Source organism: Artibeus jamaicensis, unplaced genomic scaffold (assembly GCF_021234435.1).
Source record: "Artibeus jamaicensis isolate MK-2021 breed Jamaican fruit bat unplaced genomic scaffold, CSHL_Jam_final contig_786, whole genome shotgun sequence".
In the NCBI taxonomy this organism is placed as follows: domain Eukaryota; kingdom Metazoa; phylum Chordata; class Mammalia; order Chiroptera; family Phyllostomidae; genus Artibeus; species Artibeus jamaicensis.
In genome coordinates this window covers 1,350,251-1,371,285 of record NW_026521971.1, presented here as the reverse complement: position 1 = coordinate 1,371,285, position 21,035 = coordinate 1,350,251, and the positions used below count along the sequence as shown (strand labels likewise).

General features: G+C 35.2%; 1 protein-coding gene across 2 annotated transcripts in view; it reads left to right on the top strand.

Annotated features, from left to right (window-relative positions):
- The window catches only part of FNIP1 (folliculin interacting protein 1), a 123,744-nt gene that overhangs the window by 58,610 nt on the left and 44,099 nt on the right, over nt 1–21,035 (top strand). The window contains exons 3-7 of one of the 2 annotated variants that reach the window (XM_037129818.2): nt 1,228–1,362; nt 5,816–5,916; nt 6,183–6,257; nt 12,650–12,741; nt 20,738–20,821. In XM_037129818.2, coding sequence (XP_036985713.2) covers nt 1,228–1,362; nt 5,816–5,916; nt 6,183–6,257; nt 12,650–12,741; nt 20,738–20,821 — 487 coding nt within the window. The remainder of the gene's footprint in view (nt 1–1,227; nt 1,363–5,815; nt 5,917–6,182; nt 6,258–12,649; nt 12,742–20,737; nt 20,822–21,035) is intronic. The other variant, XM_053672751.1, reaches the window with a different exon arrangement.

Sequence of the window (21,035 nt, the reverse complement as noted above, 5' to 3'; positions counted from 1 at the left end):
CATGTTCATTTCAAAAGATTAAATTTATTATGTGTGCACATACAAGGCCTGTCCAGAAGGTATCCAGTCATGCACTATGAAAAACAGATATTTATTGAAGAAGTTACAAGATATAAGAGTCATTGTGCATAGGACAGTGACATACCTGTCCCTCTCAAAGTTAGCACCTTGGGACCACACGTACTTGTCCCAGTCACCATCAGCTGTCCCATCGTATTTTCCTGAATCTCATCAATGGTCTGAAATCTCTTCCCTTTCAAAGATGATCTTAGTTTTGGGAAAAGCCAGAAGTCACAGGCTGCCAAATCTGGACTGTAGGGAAGCTAAGGCACCTGGATGATTTGATGTTTCACCAAAAAACTCTGCACTACATGTGATGCATGAGCAGGCGCGTTGTGGTGATAAAGCTGCCATTCACCAGTTGCCTATAGCTGCAGCCTTCTGAATCAGTTGTTCAACTCACTCATTCATTTTGAATGCAATGGCCACACAGTATGCATGCTCGCTCAATGGTGTCTACTGCCCCCACTGACTAGTATAGTGAAGTCATCATTGTTCATGCATGTACATTCCAGTCTGCTTTCCTTGACTGCCAGGTTACCTTGATGTTGTGCAAACCATTCTCATAATATTAACAATGGTTGGACTTTTTCTAGACAGACCTTGTACAGTAAAAATATAAAGCTCTCATTTGCATTTCTGCATCTCTCCCCAGAAATTGTTGTCCATAAAATGTTGCTTATGTTCACTTGTAATGGGGGTATTATATTTAAATGAATTAGTAAGTATTTTTAAATTTCTCTTTTAATTTCTAATATGGGAAAACATTGGTTGATACAGTTCACATAAACAAAAGGTCTTTGTGGTTCTCAATAATTTTTAAGGGCATACAGGGGTTTTGAGACCAAATAATTTGAAAGTGCTACAGTGTATTTGTAAAATTGCTAGTAATGAACATCCATAGTAATATAGAAAAATCCCCATGACTTAATAATGTTGGCAAAAAAAAGTACAATACAGTCTTTACAAGTGTTATAGTTATATGAGATGAACAACAGAAAACAGTATTGAAGAGTATATGGTAAAATGCAAATAGTCATTATCTTAAGGTTATAGTATTTTGAATGATTTCATTCTTGATTTTCCAAAGGTTTTTATGCTATAATTAAATTTGTATATTGTGAAAAATCAGTTAAAATATGAATGGGGATAATGTTTCTGTTTCAGAAACTGTGTAGTGATGCTCAAGTTAAAGTCTTTGGGAAATGCTGCCAGCTGAAACCTGGAGGAGACAGTTCTTCTTCTTTAGATAGTTCTATTACTTCATCTTCTGATGTAAAAGAACAGTGTCCGAAGTACCAGGTAAGAACATCGATGTCATTTATTTATTCATCCATCGATAAATATTTTTCAGTATCTGCAGTGTGTTGTGCACTATTCTAGTGAGTGGGGATGTAACATGGACTAGTTTTTACTCTCCTGGAGGTTACATTGTAGCTGGAGAGGCAGATAATTAAACAAGTAAGTTTATGCAATTCAATACATCTTAGGGTAGGGGAAATACAGAGAACTATGAGCATAGGTAGCAGGGATATTTTCCCCACCTTTTATTTACCACTTCAGCTTTTTTTGGCTCCTGGAATAATTTCTTATTTTACATAAATACTTTTTAATGATTGAAATATGAAGATAAGCATTTGTAATTAGGTAATTGTGTTCGGATGGAAATTGGCCCTCATAGCAAATCAGTAGGACAGTAATAACTCTGAAATTATTAAAATCCAGATATTAGGAGGTACTGCATAGTTCCTCCTACCCTCCTCTATTCCTTCTTCACCTTCCTAATAGTGCTGATGCTTACATATGTCATCATATATATGCCAGTTTGGACAATTTCTAATTTGGCCAACTGTGCAAACTTGTCTTTCTTTCTAATATTATTTCTAAAAACTGAATATTAGCAAATGGATTCAGATTTTAGGTGCTGCGAAGCAGCGAGGGGTTGTAATCTTTTTTGCATCAGAATCCCTAGAGATTGTCTTTTTTAAGGTACTGATTCTTAGGTCATGCACCCATATATTCTGATAAGTTCAGTATGGTCCTGGAAATCTGCTTTTTGAGCAAGAAGGCATTTAATTATTGTACCATGTACTTCACTACACTTGATAAAATGTGATTTCAGGTAACTAAGACATTAATTATCTTTGACTTACACAGATTATTATAGATTAGCTTTAAGTAATGAGTACTTGTAAAGAATTGACTTTTCAAATTAAGGGCCTTTAAAAAATAAAGCATTAAAGATAATAAAACTTTCTTAATTATGACCTTTATTATGTAATAGATTATATCCCATTAAAATATATGACATGCCAGTGGCATTCATGATAACTATTTGGTATATATTAGATCAGGCAAAGTGTGCCTCTAATAGCAAACTGTATGGTCTCGTAAAATTGTAAGCAGTAATTTATCTGTTTTTATTTTTTATATAATAAAATATTTTTGTCCTCACCTGAGGACATTTTTTCATTGCTTTTAGAAAGAGGGTGTGGGCAAGGGGGGAGAGAGAAAGAGAGAGAGAGAGAGAGAAATATCGATTGGTTGCCTTCTCATACATGCCATGACCAGGAATGGAACCAGCATCCTGACCAGGAATCAAACCTGTGACTCTCTTATCTGTGGGATGATGCTCCAACCAGCTGAGCCACACAGGCCAGGAAAACATGAATTCATTTTTATTGTCTTTTTTTTCTGAGAATTTTTTAATGTATTTTAAAAATTTATAAATGCTTTAATATTTAAATTCTTTATATAAGAAATAATAAGTCAAATTCTAATGGAGTTGGACACATGATAGCAAAAATGAGCTTGCAAAAAGAAGGCTCTCATTTATTTATTTATTTTAAAGATTTTATTTGTTTTTATAGGATGGGAAGAGAGGGAGAGAAAAATCCTTGTATGAGAGAATCATCTATTGGTTGCTTCTTTCATGCTTCCAACCAGGGACCTGCCCTGTAACCCAGGCATGTGCTCTGACCAGGAATCGAACCAGCAGCCTTTCGTTTTGCAGGCTAGTACTCAACCCACTGAACCACACCAGCCCGGGCAAGGCTCTCATTTCTGTCATTAGTAGGAGTAATTTAGGTTGACACTAAGAGTGGCATTGATTTTTTTTTTTTAAAAATCAAACTACTCGGTTATTTAAAAAAATAGTTCTGCTGTTTCTAAAATGTTGTTCTATCTTAAAAAAAAAAAAAAAGGCCCTGGCTGGTGTAGCTCAGTGGATTGAGCATAGGCCTGCAAACCACACGATCACGGTTTGGTTCCCAATTAGGGCACATGCCTGGGTTGCAGGCTGGTTTCCTGCAGGCCAGTTCCCAGCAGGGGATGCATGAAAGGCAATTGTACATTGATGTTTCTCTCCCTCTCTCTTTCCCCCCTTCCCCTCTAAAGATAAATAAATAAAATCTTTAAAAAAAAAATAAAATGTTGTTCTAAGTTCCCAAACCTTTGTGCTTTGAAATAGAAATTTTATCTTAAACTAGGTATAACAGAAGTGATTTTTTTCTTTAAAAAATTAGCTTTGTGCCCTAATTAGCATGGCTCAGTTGGTTGGATGTTGTCCTGCAAACTAAAAGGTTGCCAGTTTGCTTCCAGGTCAGGGCACCATGCATGGGTGCTGGTTAAATCCCCATGTTGGGGCCTTCCAAAGGCAACTGATTAATATTTCTCTCTCTCTCTCCCCTTCCCTCCCCCTCCCTCTGAAAATAGATAAATAAAATCATTTTAAAAATTAGCTTTGTGCCCTGGCTGGTGTAGCTCAGTGGATGGAGCCCAGGCCTGCGGACCAAACAACCATAGTTCGATTCCCAGTCAGGGCACATGCCTAGGTTGTGAGCCAGTTCCCAGCAGGGGATGCATGAGATGCAATTATGCATTGGCATTTCTCTCCCTCTCTTCTTCCCTTCCCCTCTAAAGACAAATAAATAAAATCCTAAAAAAAAAAAGATTAAAATAAATAAATAAATAAAAAATAAAAGAAAAATAGTGTGATGTATTGTATTTTGCTATGTAAAATATGTACTTTTTTTGCCCAAATTTTGTAGGAAAAATAAGGATGTGCATTATACATGTGTAGTACTGGTTCTGTATCTATATAAATGTTTTTAATTCTTTTATTTATGTTTATGCATTAAAAGTATAACTCTAGAAAGCAATGATATCTGTATGCAAAATAATACCCTTGAAAATACAAAAATGTATCTAAATATAAATAAATGAAAAATTGAATTAAAACGTTAAAACTAAAGATTTTTTTCTGAAAGGGCAAAAATGTGGGTGCATATTATACATGAAAGCACATTATGCATGACAAAATACAGTATTCCTTGGTCTCCACTTATAAAATGGGGGTTCTTATCACTTTATTGTTACCATCAGAGGAATTTGTTAAGTATTTTTTAAAAGCTCCAAATTCTTGATTTTCCTCACTGAGATGGTTTAAGTGAAATTTGCGAGTAATCATCACTTGATGTCTTAGTTATTAATGTCATATTCCTTAACAGTTGTTTAAGTTTTGTATCAGTTAAGAATCGTTTTGGAAAATTCTCTAAAATAGCAATATAATCAAATTAGGGATTATTTTCCTCACGAGAAGTATGGAAGTAGACCGTCTAGGTATGGTATATTGGTTTCAAGATAACCAACGCTCCCTTATGTTTCCACCTAGATTGAATTAATGTGTAATGGTTGCCTTGTGGTCCTAATATGGCATCTTCATCTTCAGTGACTTTGATTTATATTTCATTGACCAGGCTTGTGTTGAATGCATATAAGTGGATAATACTGAAAGCTGCTACTCCAGCAATTGGTTTAACCCTTTGAATATAGAAACTAACCCCAATCTCCTGTAATGTGGTTTTTCTCAGTTGGGCACATCACTGCCCTGAAACAAATAGGACTTCAAAATGTAAGGAATAAGGTATTTGGTAGATAATTAGTGATATTTACCACAGTATCTAAATAGTAACCAAATGGATGAGTTTAATTTTAACCTTTTTCTGACTCCTATGAAGACAAAGAGTAATAGAAAAGAATAACTTTTTGATCAGTTTGTTTTGGTTTTCCTTTTTTTTTTAAAGCATTTTATTGAATTTATTGGGATGACATTGATTAATATGTAGGTTTCAGGTATACAGTTCTATAGTTTCTTATGTGTATATTGTATTGCATATTTACCACCCTAAGTCAAGTCTCTTTCCATCACCAATTTATCCCCCGTTTTGCCTTCTAACTCCCTGCACCCCCTTTGATCAGTTCTTTGAAAATAAGACAGTAATGTTTCAAATAAGTCTGTTTTAAAAATACAAGATACATACAAATTACTCCTATTTTACACAATAGGAGTGGTAGGAATTATTCTACAAATTCTGTGAATTCTACTTCTTGTTTTCTGTCCTGGAGAAACATTGTGTATGCATATGTTATTAATAATGGTCATTTGTGCATTATTTGTAATAATAAAAACCTGGAAGTTACCTAAGTACCCATTCGTAAAGGAAACTGGCTAGATAAACTGGTATTTTCATATGGTAAAATGCTGTGCAGTTCTTTAAAGAAATCCATGTACAATATGGTTACATCTGTAAGATATTGTGAAATGAAGAAAATCCAGCTGCAGAACAGTGTAGAATCACTTTTAAAAACCAATATGTATGGTAACTACAGCAAAGGAATTTTTAATAAATCAATATTTGAAATAGTCATAAGGTTTTAAGTTTATAATCTTATTAGTGTTACCGTTATTGCTTAGGATTCTCGGTGCTCTTCCGATGCCAATATGCTTGGAGAGATGATGTTCGGTTCAGTAGCAATGAGCTACAAAGGGTCCACCTTAAAAATTCATCAAATCCGGTAAGGGATTTTCTGATTTTTTTCCTAATAAATTCATTCAGAATAGTGAATATTTTTGAAGATAAGATAATTTCATGTAGTCTTCACTCAGATTGAGCATGTCACATGGCTTAATTTATGATGTTCTGTGGGTTTAAGGTTGCTTCTTGGCTGTTAGGATTGCTGTGAAATCTCTGTGAATTCTACATTTTTATTCATAGTAAATTGAACAAGTTCTTGTGTTTTAGTTTTGATCTCTCTCCATCTCTCTTTTTTTTTTTCCATAGTTCCCCTCCACAGCTTATGCTTAGCAAAGTTTTTACTGCACGGACCGGCAGCAGCATCTGTGGGAGTCTCAATACGTGAGTGGTTATGGAAGCAGGGAGAAATGAATTATTTAAGATATGCAAAATATGAAAACTGACAGACTGCTCTCAGGATTGCAACTTAAATTTGGATTTTTTTCCATCCCTTAAATTTGAAAGTTTATGGAAATAAGATCCATCCCAGCTTTATTGAGCAGTAATAATGGACATAAAACATTGTGTAAATTTAAGGTATACAGCATGTTGATTTGATACATTTACATGTTATAAAATAGTTGCTATCATAGCACCAACACTTTCATCCTATCACATACTTGCCATTTTTTTTTTGTCGTGAGGACATTTAAAATTTACTATTGTAAGAACTTCTAAGTATACAACACGATACTATTAACTGTAATCTGCATGCTATATATCAGTTCCCCAGAATTTGTTAATCTGATAACTGAAGTTTGCACCCTATGATCATTAGCATCCTTTTTCCCACATCCCCAGCCCCTGGTAACCACCACTCTGCTCTCTTATTTCTCTGAGTTTCATTCTTTTAGATTCCGTTATGATAAGTGCTGTATCATAAAGTAGTTGTTTTTCTTTATCTCACTTATTTCACTTAGCATAATGCCCTTTAGGTTCATTTAAGTTTTCACAAATGACAAGATTTCCTTCTTTCTCATGGCTGCATTATATTTGTGTATGTATGAATGACATCCCTTTTGTCCATTCAATTGTTCACAGATACTTAGGTTTCGATTTGATTTATTTCACTTTGTATGATACTCTCAAGATCTATCCATGGTGTCATCGGTGTTTAGGCTATTCTCAGTAATGCTACAATGAGCATTGTTCACAGTGGCTTAAACATGGAAACAACATAAGTGTCCTTCAAAAGGGGATTGGATAAAGATTTATTTCACTTTGTATGATACTCTCAAGAGCTATCCATGGTGTCATCGGTGTTAAGGCTATTCTCAGTAATGCTACAATGAGCATTGTTCACAGTGGCTTAAACATGGAAACAACATAAGTGTCCTTCAAAAGGGGATTGGATAAAGAAGATGTACGTACAGGATGGGGCAAAAGTAGGTTTACAGTTAGTTGTTCATATGGAAAATAATACAATAAATAATGCAAGAATAAACTTTGTTTTGTGTACTCACAACTGTAAACCTACTTTTGCTATACCCTGTGCATACACAATGAATACTACTTAGCCATAAAATTATGAAATATTGTCATTTGTGACAACATGGATGGATTTTGGAAGTATCATACTAAATGAAATAAGTCAAATGGAAAGGACAAAAACCATACGATTTTATCCACATGTGGCATATAAAACAGAAAGCAACAAGCAAAATCTCAGATGCAGACAATAGTGTGGTGGTTGCCAGAGAGAAAGAGGGAGTGCAGGGAGTATGAAGAGGATAAAGGGGATCGAACATAGTGATGGAAGGAGACTAGAATTTGGGTGGTGAATACACAGTACACAGATGATGTATTATAGAACTGTACACCTGAAAATTATATGATGTTATTAGCCAATGTCACCTCAACAAATTCAATTAGAAAATAATGCTGCAGTGAACATGAAAGTTGCAGGTATCTGTTTGGTATCCTGTTTTCATTTATTTTTGCTATATACCCAGAGTGGTTGCTGTATCATGCTAGTTCCAATTTTAATTTTTTGAGGAACCTTCATACCATGTCTATATTGGTTGTATCAATTTACATTTTAACCAGCAGTGCATAAGAGTTCCCTTTTCTCCACGTGCTTGACACTTAGCATCTCTTGTTTTGATGATGCCAGATTAACAGATGTGAATTGATATCTTATTGTAGTTTGATTTGCATTTTCCTGATGATGAGTGATTTTGAACATTTTTGCATGTACTTGTTGGCCTTTTGTATGTCTTTGGAAAACTGTCTATTCAGTTTCCCTGAATATTCAGAGGAACTATTTTGGAATTGGGTTTTTTTCTGTTGATGCCTATGAGTTCTTTATATATTTTGGGTATTAGTTCCCTGTCAGATACATAGTTTGCAAATATTTTTTTCATTTTGTAGGTTGCTTTTTCATTTTGCTGATTGCTGCTTTTGCTGTACAGAAGCTTTTTTGTTTGATATAGTCCCACTTCTTTATGTTTGCTTTTGTTGTTTGTGCTTTTTCGTCATATTCAAGAAATTGCTGCCGAGACCTGTGTCAAGGAGGTTTTTCCCTATGGATTCTTCTAGGAGTTTTATGGTTTGGGATATTATGCTTAAAACTTTTATCTATTTCAAGTTCTTTTTTTTTTTTAGTGATATAAGGTAGGGTTTCAGTTTCATTCTTCAGCATATGGTTGCCCAAACTCTTGTTTCCTCACTGAGTATTCTTGACTCCCTAATCAAATATTAGTTGACCATACAGGGTAAGGCAAAGGTAGGTTTACAGTTGCTTATATGGAAAATAATACAATAATAAGTAATTCCAAGAATAAACTCTTTCACATACTCACAACTGTAAACCTACTTTTGTCCCACCCTGTATATGTGGGAGGTTTTTTTTAGGCTCTTGAGTCCATTCCATTGTTCTGTGGGTCTATTTTTTATGCCAGTATCATACTGTTTTGATTACTGTAGCTTTGTTGTCTAGTTTGAAATGAGGAAGTGTGATGCCTGGGGCTTTATGTGTGTCTTCTTCAATTTCTTTCATCAAAGGCTTCTAATTTTCAGTATAGTGATCTTTTACCTCTTGGTTAAATTTCTAGGAATTTGGTTGTTTTTGATATAGTTTTTCTTTTTAATTTCTTTTTTGGATATCTTGTTGTTAGTGTGTTAGAAACACAACTGTGTTCTGTATGCTGATTCTATGTCTTGCAACTTGACTGAATTTGCTTATTCTAGCAGTGTTTTGGTTGAATCTTTAGGATTTTTTATATATAAGATCATATCATCTTCATACAGACCGTTTTATTTTTTTTCTTTGGTTGCCTTTTTTTTCCTTGCCTGATTGTTCTGGCTAGTACTTCCAGTACTCTATTGCATAGAAGTGGTGAGAGTAGGCATCCTTGCCTTGTTCATGATCTTAGGGGAAAAGCTTTCAACCTTTCACCATTGAGTATGATGTCGGCTTTGGGTTTGTTGCAAATGGCCTTCATCACATGGAAATTTGCTCCTTCTATATTCTCTTTGTTGAGGGTTTTTTTTTTCCATGAAAATATGTTGTATTTTATCAAATGCTTTTTCTGGAGCCGATTGTGACGATCATATGATTTTTATCTTTCATTCAGTTAATGTGGTGTGTCCTATTTATTGTTTTGCATCTGTTGAACCATTCTTGCATCCCAGGCATAAATTTCACTTGATAATATTGAATGCTCCTTTAATGTACTGTTGAGGTCAGTTTGCTAATACATTGTTTAGAAATTTTGCGTGTATATTCATCAGGGATATTAGTCTTTACTTCATAGTGTCCTTATCTGGCTTTGGTGTCAGGGTAATTCTGGCCTTGTGAGTTTGGGATGTTTCCTCCTCTTCAGTTTTTGGAAGAGTTTGAGGATTGACATTAGTTCTTCTTCAAATGTTTGATAAAATTTACCAGTGAGACCATCTGAATCTTTACTTTTTTTTCTGTGTTGGAGGTTTGTAATTACCAAGTTATCTCCTTCCTCATTATGGGTCTGTTGAGAGTTTTCAATTTCTTCATGATGTAGTCTTAGTGATTGTATATTTCATACTTAATTTGTTTCTTCTGGGTTACCAGTTTGTTGGCATATAATTGTTCATAGTAGTCTTTCATGATCCTTTTTATTTCTGTGGGATCAGTTATAATGTCTCCTCTGTCATTTCTGACTTTATTTGGTATCTCTGTTTTTCTGAGTTTGTCTGTCTAAAGATTTGCCAACTTTGTGTATATCTTCAGAAATGCAGCTCTTAGTTTTATTGATCTTTTCTATTATTTTTCTGGTCTCTATTTTATTTATTCCCCATCTAATTTTTGTTAACAGCAGGTCTTCAAATAACATCATTTTCTTGTTCAATGTTTTATTATAACATTGATGAGATGTTGTGTCGGAACTTTACTCATTTATATCAATCAACTGGTAGTAAAATTGGTTTCATGATACCTCATTTTGCTTAAAGTTGCAGAACTTATCAATGTTAAGTGAGTACTTACTATATTTCTGTACTTTTGAAAACTTTGGACTTAGTTTGTTCTCTTTCGAGTTCCTTGAGTTATAAAGTGAGGTTTCTTATTGAGATCTTTCTTGTTTTTTAATATTGGCATTTTTTTGCTGTAAACTTTCCTCTTAAAACTGCTTTTGCATCATCCTGTATGTTTTGCTATGCTGTGCTCCCATATTCATTTGTTTCAAGATACTTCTTGGTAGCCCTTTTGATTTCTTTCTTGACATATTGGTTGTTTAGGAGCATGTTTTTTTAATTTCCACATATTTGTGAATTTTCTAGTGTTTCTACTGTTACTGATTTCTAGTTTTCACATCATTGTGGTCAGAAAAGTTACTTGGTATGATTTCAGTCTTCTTAAATTTGCTAAGACTTGTTTTGTGAATTATCATGTGATCTGTCCTGGAGAATGTTTCACGTTTGCTGGAGAAGAATATATTTTCTGCTGCTGTTGGATGGAGTATTCTGTTTATCTATTAGTAACATCTGGTTTAAAGCATGGTTCAAGTCCTACATTTCTTTGTTGGTTTTCTGTCTGGGTGATCTGTTTGTTGTTGATAGTAAGATATTAAAGTCCTCTACTATTGCATTGTTGTGTATTTCTTCCTTTGCATATAATAGTATTTGCTTAATTTGTTTAAGTACTCTGATGTTGGGTGTATATATATTTTTGATTGCTATATCTTTGTGATGGATTGACCCCCTTCTTACATGACTGTCTTTGTCTTTTGTTACTGTTTTGGGCTTAAGGCCTATTTTGTCTGATATAAATATAGCTATCCCTCCTCTCTTTGGGTTTCCATTTCCATGGAATATCTTTTTCTACTCCATCATTTTGAGCCTATGTGTGTCCCTAAAGCTAAAGCGAATCACTTGCAGACAGCATATTGTTGGGTCTTGATTTTGCTTTTTTTTTCTTATCCATCCAGCCACTCTGTGTATGAAGGCCAGGTTGCTTCCTCATTTGAGTTTAGTTGAAGAAAAGGAAATGTGGTTTCTCTTTCTCTAATTTGCAAAAACCTGTATCTGGAAGTAAAATTGTGAATGCATTTCCATGTTAAGTTGACATGCTGATTTTTCCATTTTGCAGTGCCATGCTGAGTAAGCTACTTTAGGTTGTGCTCTTCAATTTTTAGATTCCCTGCAGAATTAATTCTGCAGTTAGGAGTGGCCTAGGTCAGCCATATAGTGGAGCATAGGAATATTAAAAGCTATTATTGCCAAGATTAGAGTAGGGAAGCTGAAATGAGGTCAGGCCTGTTGTCAGGATAATGGACTACATGCCAGAACCTAGTAAATGAAGGACCGGGGCTAGGGTGAGGTGGTAGTGGACCCCAGGGAGGGATTCTGCAGGTTCCAAATCAGAAACTATGAGGGCACTGAAAGTCAAAAGTAGCAGGAGCTAGAAATCTAAACTAGGAAAATTCTCAAGTGCTTCTATTTATTGTCAGTGTTTTAAAAGACTTTTGAGGGGTTTTATTAGCTGATGTTCTAATACCTGTAGCTCTTTCTTAACTTTTAGGAAGGAAAGGGAGTAATGCTTTTTATACTATAATGGACACTTAAAAATATTGATGCCAAAAGTACTAATTTTTAAGAGCTTAATACTAAAGTCAAAATTAGGTATTCTTCATTGGAATGACTGACATTTAGCTCTGACCCCCTCAGTTTCTTTATCTTTTCCAAGTTCTAATTGATCTGTCTTAAAATCTCAAGGAAAGGATACTTCGGACTAAATGCATAAAGTATGATTTTATTTTTATTTGAATAATTTGCTAACAAAAGTAATATAGGTCATTTGTAATGTGATACTTTTTGGATATTTGGTTGATTGTTTTTTATCACTCTTTTTTTCTGCCAGAAGTTTAGAAAATATTTTCAGGGCCAAAATTTGAAAGAAAGCTTTTCATTTAAATTGGGGTCATAATTTTTTGGTAAAAGTTCAGATAGTAAATATTTTTGTTTTTGTAAGCTAGGGACAGTATATTGTAGTTTCTCAGCTCTGCAGTTGTAGCATTAAAACAGTCATATACAATGCATAAATGAATGGGCATGGCTGTGTCCCAATAAAGCTTTATGCACAAAACCAGCAGCAGGCTGGAGTTAGCCCTTAGACTGATTTAAATTATTAGTTAGTTTATAGTACTATTAGGGGAATTTAAAAACACTATTATTCATTTAAAATTTCATTGGGTGTGCAAAGAATGGCCATAAAGAGCATAAAATGAATTTGGAATTTATTTTTTCTTCTCCCCTTTTAGGCTTCAAGACAGTCTTGAATTCATCAATCAGGACAGCAGTACATTAAAGGCTGATAGTAACACAGTTATTAATGGACTACTTGGAAATATAGGTAAATGGTTTCTTTGGTTCTGTAAGTTTTAAAATTAAATGTTAACAGTATAATGGATTTACAGTTCTTTCTTAATAATGTAGGTCTTTTATAAGGACCAAGAAGTTTCAAATACTAGAAACAGAAAAGGCTTTTATATTCTAAGTATATATAACATTTGTATTATTTGAAAAACATAATTTTCATATATTTGAGCATGTTTGTTTAGTATATGAAAAGAGAGAACTGCTGAAGATCTACCAAATTGGCTTTTGTTTTTAATTTTGATGCATCTTTAAAAGGCACTATTACTGATATAAAAAGCCCTTAGTAGCTCACTTGAATATTTCAGCTGAAGAATACTGGTATTAATTACACTTTCTCCCTTCTCTCTCCCCTGTCATTAATAAAAGTAATTTTGAAATGGTACTCATTTTTGACCTATAATTCAGATGAGAAGATATTCAAATATGATGTTCATTAGATTTATTAGAGTAACAACTTATTAAGTAACTTGAATAGTTCATTGTTATAATCAAGTAAGTTCAATATTTTAAAGTGACACACTATTTGTAACATTTTTAGTCATTTGTTTTATCCTAGAAAACTTAACTGAATTTCTGCTTACCATACTTCCAGAACAGATAGCAGTTAGTATAGAATGAGTATTTCTCTCATTCCCTGGTTAGTGAGAATTTTTATTTGTAATTAATTTAAATAAATAAATATGTATCAGTTATACAGATTAGTAGAAAACAGTTTTTTCTTCCAACTTGAATGGAGTAACATTCTCATATTTTTTATTCTTGTTCATTCATATCGCAACCATTTATTAAGCACTCACTGCAGGCTAGTTATAGTGTCAGGCATGTACTTAAAATGTGTGTATATTTTGTAGAAAAATAGAAGTTCTGCTTTTTTCTTAACATGATTAATTATTTCATTGGCTTTAATAAAAGCAAAGATGTGACAGGAAATAAACGAATTTTTCCTTTACAATTTGACACTTTTCAAAGCTCAGTGTGCTTATTAAAAGCTAATTATTTTACTAATACAAATTCACTTACAAAGATAATTACACTACGAGGCTAGATACACTAATCTTTGTTTTACTATAAATAGGAAATTAGCTAATTTAAGAGTACAGACTTTAAATAATGAGCAGCTTTTATTTGTACATTCTTTTGTGAATCAAGAATATTTGAGCATCTGAGAGGTAGTGTGGCCGAGTGGTCCAAGAATATTTGAGCACCATTTCTTACTTTCTTTTTATTTTTAATTAATCAATAAATACTTATCAAGTACCTACTATATGCTAAGCATTCTGCTAGGCCTTGAGGATACAGAAGTAAAGCAGACACGGTTTCTTCCTCAGTGGATTTATAGTTAATGGGATTCAGGCATGTAATACAATAATTATAGTGTCCTGTAGTTAATTCTTAGATAGGATTAAGAGCATGGTGTGATAAAAGTGAAGAGGATTAACTAATTCAATTATGAAGAGTTAGGAAGGCTTCCTTGAAGAAGTGAGGCATAAATTTGAAGGATTAGTCTGATAGCTGGGGAAAGAAATATTTTTAGAAAAAGCAATAGCATGTGCACAGACCTAAGGGCAAGATCACAGAGCATGGGAGGAATGTGAATAGATCAATGTGGATGGAGTACACAATAGGACTAAAGAAGCTAAAAAGAGAGAAGTGAGCAAGAGCCAAACCATGATGGGCACTGTGGGTCATACTGAGGAATTTGGACTTAGGCTTTGAGCCTTGGGTACCAGTGATGGTGTGTTAGCTTGGATCCTCCACCTGTTTTTTAACAGGTGCCAAGAGAGGATTAAACATGCAAGGATTTTATTAGGGGAAATGACTAGTGTGAGAGAAAATGAGAAGGGAGCTGGAAAAGGTCAAGAGCGCCCTTGGCTTGTGATACATATCTGAACCCAAGCAAAAGAGAGGAATAGAAGATTGTGTGGAAGTGTCCAGCCTGCCATACAGTTTAAGAAAGCTTTGGTGAAGCCATTGACAAGTCTTCAAGTCATTGTTTGTTGTCAAAAGAGACCCACTTCTTGCCAAAACGGGCCTACCTTACTATACTGCTCTGTTCAGTCATTGGCTAGGAGTAGCCTATGGGACATGCAAACTTACACAAACGTGGCAGTGAATTTCAGAATACAGCAGCTGGCATAATTTGTCAGTTACAGTCCTTGTAGCCAGAGATTTTTGTGGTCTATTCTTAAGGCCACCACAGGAGTTTTCAGAATAAAGGCATACCTCTGAGATGGTATGGATTTGGCTCCAGACCACACAATAAAGCAAATATCTCAATAACATGAGTACCATGATTTTTTTTTTGTTTCCCACTGCACATAAAAGTTATGTTTACACTATACTACAGTCTGGTAGGTGTTCAGTAGCATTATGTCTAATAAAATAATATACTTTAATTTAAGAAATAGCATATTGCTAAAAAATGCTAACTATCAGCTGAGTCCTCAGTAAATCATAATCTTTTTGCTGTTGGAGGATGCCCACCAGTGAGGCTGGTGGTTGCTGAAGGTGGGGTGGCTGTGGCAAGTTCTTAAAATATGACAACAATGAAGTTTGCTGCATCAGTTGATTCTTTCTTTCATGAATGATTTCTGTGTAGCATGCAACACTATTGGAAGTTCTACTGCGTTTTACCTGCAGTAGAACTTCTTTCTATTGAAGTCATTCCTCTCAAACCCCCACTGTGGCTTTATCAACTAGAATTATGTAGTATTCTAAATCTTCTGTTGTCATTTCAACAACCTTCACAGCATCTTCACCGGGAGTGGAATTCATTTCAAGAAAACACTTTGTTTGCTCATCCATAAGAAGCAACACCTTGTCCATTAGAATATGATCATGAGATTGTAGCAATTCAGTCACAGCTTCAGGCTCCACCTCTAATTCTAATTTTCTTTCCTTTCCCACCACATCTTCAGTAACTTTTAAGTTTTAAACTCAAGTCATCCATGAAGGTTCGAGTCAGCGTCTTCCAAACTCCTGTTAATGTTGATATTTTGATCTCTTCCCATGAATCGTGAATGTTCTTACTGGCATCTAGAATGGTGAATCCTTTTCAGAAGGTTTTCAATTTACTTTTGCCCAGGTCCATCATAGGAATCACTATCCATGGCCTTATGAAATGTATTTTTTTAAATACTGAGACTTGAAGCTGAAATTTCTCCTTGATGGTCCATGGGCTGCAGAATTGTTGTTTGTAGCAGGCATGAAAACATTAATCTCACAGTATACTTCCATTAGAGCTCCTTGGTTCCCCGCTGCCTTGTCAATGAGCAGTAATATTTTGAAAGAAATCTTTCTCTGAGCAGTAAGTCTCAACAGTGGACTTAAAATACTCAGTAAATCATGTTGTAAATAGATGTGTATCTATTTACATGTTGTATCTAGGCTTTGTTGTTTTGTTTATAGAACACAGGCAGAGTGGATTTAATATAATTCTTAAAGACTCCAGGATTTTTGCAGTGGCAAATCATCATTGGATTTAACTTTGTCACCAGCTGCATTAGCTTCTAACAAGAAGCCAGACATTGACTTCTGCTCTCTAGCGATGAGAGCCCTAGATGACGTGTTTTTCAAATTTAAGGTTGTTTCATCTACACTGAAAATCTGTTTCTTAGTGTAGACATCTTCATTACTTATTTCAGCTAACTTGTAGTTTTTATACCAGCACTCGCTGCTTCACTATGCACTTTCACGTTATGGAGACAGGTTCTCTCCTTAACCCTCATGAACCAGCCTCTGCTAGCTTCAGACTTTCCTTCTACAGCTTCTTCACTCTCTCAGCCTTCCTAGAATTGAAGAGAGTTAGGGCCTTGCTCTGGATTGGGCTTTGGCTTATGGAAATATTGTGGCTGGTTGATCTTCTTTGCAGGCCACTACAACTTCCTCCACATCAGCAATAGGCTGTTTTGATTTCCTATCATTTTGTGTGTTCACTGGAATAGCACTTTTAACTTCCTTCAGGAACTTTCCCTTTGCATTCACAACTCAGCTAACTGGTGCAAGAGGCCCGGCTTTCAGCCTGTCTCGGCTTTCAACGTGCCTTCTTCACTCAGCTTCATCATTTCCAGCTTTTGATTTAAAATGAGAGGCATGTGACTCTTTCTTTCACTTGAACACGTGGAGACGACTGTAGGATTATTAATCGGCCTAATTTTAGTATCGTTGTGTCTCAGGGAACAGGGAGGCCCAAGGAGAAGGGGAGACATGGGGGAACGGCTGGTAGGTGGAGCAATCAGAACACACACATTTGTCAGTTAAATTTGTTGCCTTAAAATTATGGATGTGGTTCATGACACTCCAAACAATTAGAATAATAGCATCAAAGATCACAGATTGATCACAGATCACCATGACAAATATAATATTGAAAAAGTTCGAAATATTGTGAGAATTACAAAAATATGACAGACACTCAAATTGAGCAAATGCTGTTGGAAAAAGCTGATAGACTTGCTCTATGTAGGGTTGCCACAAACCTTACATATGTAAAAAGCACAATATCTGCCAAATGTAATAAAACAAGGTATGCCTGTATTTAGTTGAGATTTATCTCTGCAAAAGAATATTTTAAGTGCAGCGGGAATGGATCCAAATTAGCCAGTGGGATTGAAGAAAGACCTGTATTAGAAGGCTGTTTGTTTTCATCTGAGTGACAGGTAATGGGGTCGTAAAGTAAGACTGCATCAGTGTCGGTAGAGAGAGCACTTATTGAGAGGCTCATTTAGGAAAATAGGGTGGACCGGACTTAGTAATTAGAAGAGATGAGGGAAAAAGGAATAAGTTGGGAGTGGCACTTTGCCATCCGGTTGTGTAATTGCATGGATATTGGTATCATTCTCTGGGAGGAACAGAAGAAATTGGTAGATGATTTTAGGTGTAGGCATGTTGAATCAGAAGTGTTAGTGGGACAGCCAAGTAAAGATATTCACTATACCTGCTTAGATAGATGCATTGCAGTAGTAGCTGCTGTAACATAAAAACTAATGAACACATACTAATTTTAAAATATTTCATTACTCCCCTGTCCAGGTAGCTCAGTTGGTTAGAGCATTGTCCCAGTAGCACACCAAGGTTGCAGTTCCATCCCTGGTCTAGGCACATACAAGAGCAACTAACAAATGCATAAATAGATGGAACAACAAATTGATGTTTCTCTCGTTCTCTCTCTAAAAGTCACTAAAAATTAAAAAAAAGAAAAACATTATATTCATGTAATATTCAAAAGGGTATTTCTCATTGGTAAGTATTTTACCTCCAGTGTTCTAGAGGTCCAGTCTCTTTCCTTCCTTGGAATTCTGCCTCCTTCAACATGTAGGCTCCAGGGTTGTGCTCAGCTGTGTCAAGCCAGTGAAGGGATTAAGTATGGAGAAGGCATGTTCAGTTCATAACCACTACAGCCTGAAAGTGACCTCCATCACTTTCATTCACATTCCATTGGTGGTAACTAATCACATGATGGCTTTACTTATCTTTAAGAAGATTTGAGAAGTGTGGCCCCTAATTGGGCAGCTGCTTCCCAGAGTCTACTTGATATTATGGAAGGGAGAAAATTCTTTGTTAGCTGTGTCTTCCATGGATTTGAGAATTATTAGCATATATATGATCGTTGAAAGCACAAGAATGAATGAGATGACCTAGGACATGTAAAGAATGAGAAAGATTGTTGAGGATGTAACCTAGGGAATGCTAGCTTTAAAGAAGTAGGGAAGAGAAGCACATAAAGGAGACAAAGAAAGAAACTTAGAGTGTATTATTATGGAAACCGTGGTGGGGGAGTTCAAAGTCCTGTCTGCATTAAATATGCTATAAGGTAGTATTAGGTAGTACAGATTGCATTAAGCAACAGTTAAGGCTTTTGTTGATTTATGTGAACAGTTTCAGAGTTGAGGAGAGACTGAAGTTAAGTGTTTTTCCCAAGATGTAAGCAGTGGTTCTCAAATTTTTTGGTCTTTGGACTGTTTTAAACACTTAGAAATTATCGAGGACCACAGAGAACTTTTGTTTATGTTGGTTACCTTTATTGATATATACTGTATTAGAAACTAAAACAAAATTTCAAAGTATTCATTTAGGAATTAATTAAAAAATAATACCAATAATCTCTTTTATGTTAATGTAAATAACATGTTTCTCAGTAACTTTTCTAAGAGAAAATAATTTAGTTAGAAGAATGGCAGTGTTTTACATACTTGCAAATCTCCTAAATGTCTGGCTTACTAGAAGATAGCTAGATTCTCATATCTGTTTCTGTATTCAGTCTCTTGTGATATGTGGTTTTGGTTTAAGTGTATTAAGAAAATCCATTCTCACAGAGATAAGGGGAAGATACTCACGGACTCCCGGAAAGGGTTGCAGGGACTTCCCAGAGATCTTAGAACTGCATTTTAAGAACTATGGAACTATGGGATTAGCTATTTATGGTGAGAATGTAGAAGAATTTTGACTGTGTTTAAATGCTGATGGAAAAGGAGATTATAAAGAGAATGAGGTTAAAGATAGTAATACTTGGTCAAGTGAGATTTTTGTAGGTCTTGTCTTATTTACAAGAATTTGTTTTGGAATAGAGGGTGAGGGTACCTCTTAGGATTTTTCACTGAATAAGTCCTTAGCACATGGTAAGTCTTAAATAATGTTACTTCTTATTAGTGCTCAGGCAGGAAGAAAGCAAGGATAGGTGAGAATTTGATTAAGTTTGGAGATAGGTCAGTAGGTTGGAAAAGGGGCAGTCTCATTTGAATTCTGTGTATGCAGGCACACATAAGGGGCTCCGTGTGGGTGGTCGGATACAGGCACATGATGAGACTAAGGAAGGGGAAGGGGTAGGAGTTTAAAGAGCAGATAAGAAGAACTGAAGAAAGATCTAAATAAAACATGGAAGAATCGTTGCCTATGTACTGTAATTACAGAAATTCTTGTTATAGAAAAATATGTTAGTAATTTGAAAAATACAGGGTCTAGCAGAAATGCTTGCTTCAGTGTGGTTAGTACGTTAATAACATATACATAATAATTTATAGTTTTAATTCGAACATAATACCTAATGACATTTCACCTAAAATGTCATATAGTGTGATTGTGATATTGTTATGTTAGAGATTTACATGCTTATGATTTTGTAATAAAAAGGGGCATTATTCGTGCCGAACCCTGTATATTTGCCACTTTTTAAAACAGAAATCTCCTATTAGCCCTAGGTGGCTATTTAGGCTGTGTTGATCAAGAGTAACTAAGGAGTAACCCAGCTGCTTGCTTCTAGGCTGTAGTATTGCCCTTGTTGGGGCTTTAGACTCTGTTGTCTTCTCTTGGTCAAGTGTGCAGCAGCCACTTTTCTTGGACACCCAGGAATCAGTCTGACCCTGACAGGCTGCATTGGTGGCCTGTTTCCTCAGCGGCTAACTGCTAGTCTAAGATGTTTCTTTTTTTTTTTTCTGTTATGCTGTAACTTAGTACTACATTAGAAAAAACTTTTTATATCCTTTTCTGTATTTGCTCTTTGTTGTATGTCGTGTTCTGTTTTCTCAGCCAGGCATTTAGGTGGTTTTATCCTTGTAGCCATTGCAGGAGAGTATTGTCATTTTAAGACTGACTTTTTAAAAGATAAGTTTTTGGCAAATGTCAAATTATATAGATAACATTACTGTGCTTTTTGGCTCTTTAAAGGATTGTTTTAGAAAGGATTGAACATTTAGAACAATTTTTACCTTGTATAATGGAAGCTTATTTTTATTATATACAAATTTATTAGTAAATTGGCATGAAATTATTATTTATGATTTGTCATAAACAGAAGGAAACCATCCTGTTTCAAAACAGGGAAGTCAGCTGGAATTATTGTTATTTAGTTTAAAAGTGACTGTTCATATCTGTTGGTCTGCCTTTTTGCTACCTTAGCTCACTTTTTGTTCCTGACGCACTGCAGCTTCTCTAACAGCTCTCTTTTACATGTATTTTACGTTTTTGCCATGTAGGTCTTTCACAGTTCTGCAGCCCCAGGCGGGCATTCTCTGAACAGGGTCCGCTCCGCCTGATCAGGAGCGCCTCTTTCTTTGCAGGTTTGCGCTGTGCTGTGTGGGTAGACTAGTTGGTGTGCACCAGTGGCTAGAATCAGTAGTGAAGCTGTGGAAACAAGAGAGTCAATAATTACAGTTGGGGAGGGTTTGGTTGAGAAAACATTGCTTAGGAAGTACAAGAACTTAATTCATTTCTACTGAATATGTTCTTGAAGTTTCCAGAAACTTTATCAGTAGAACTAACATTTTCATGAAA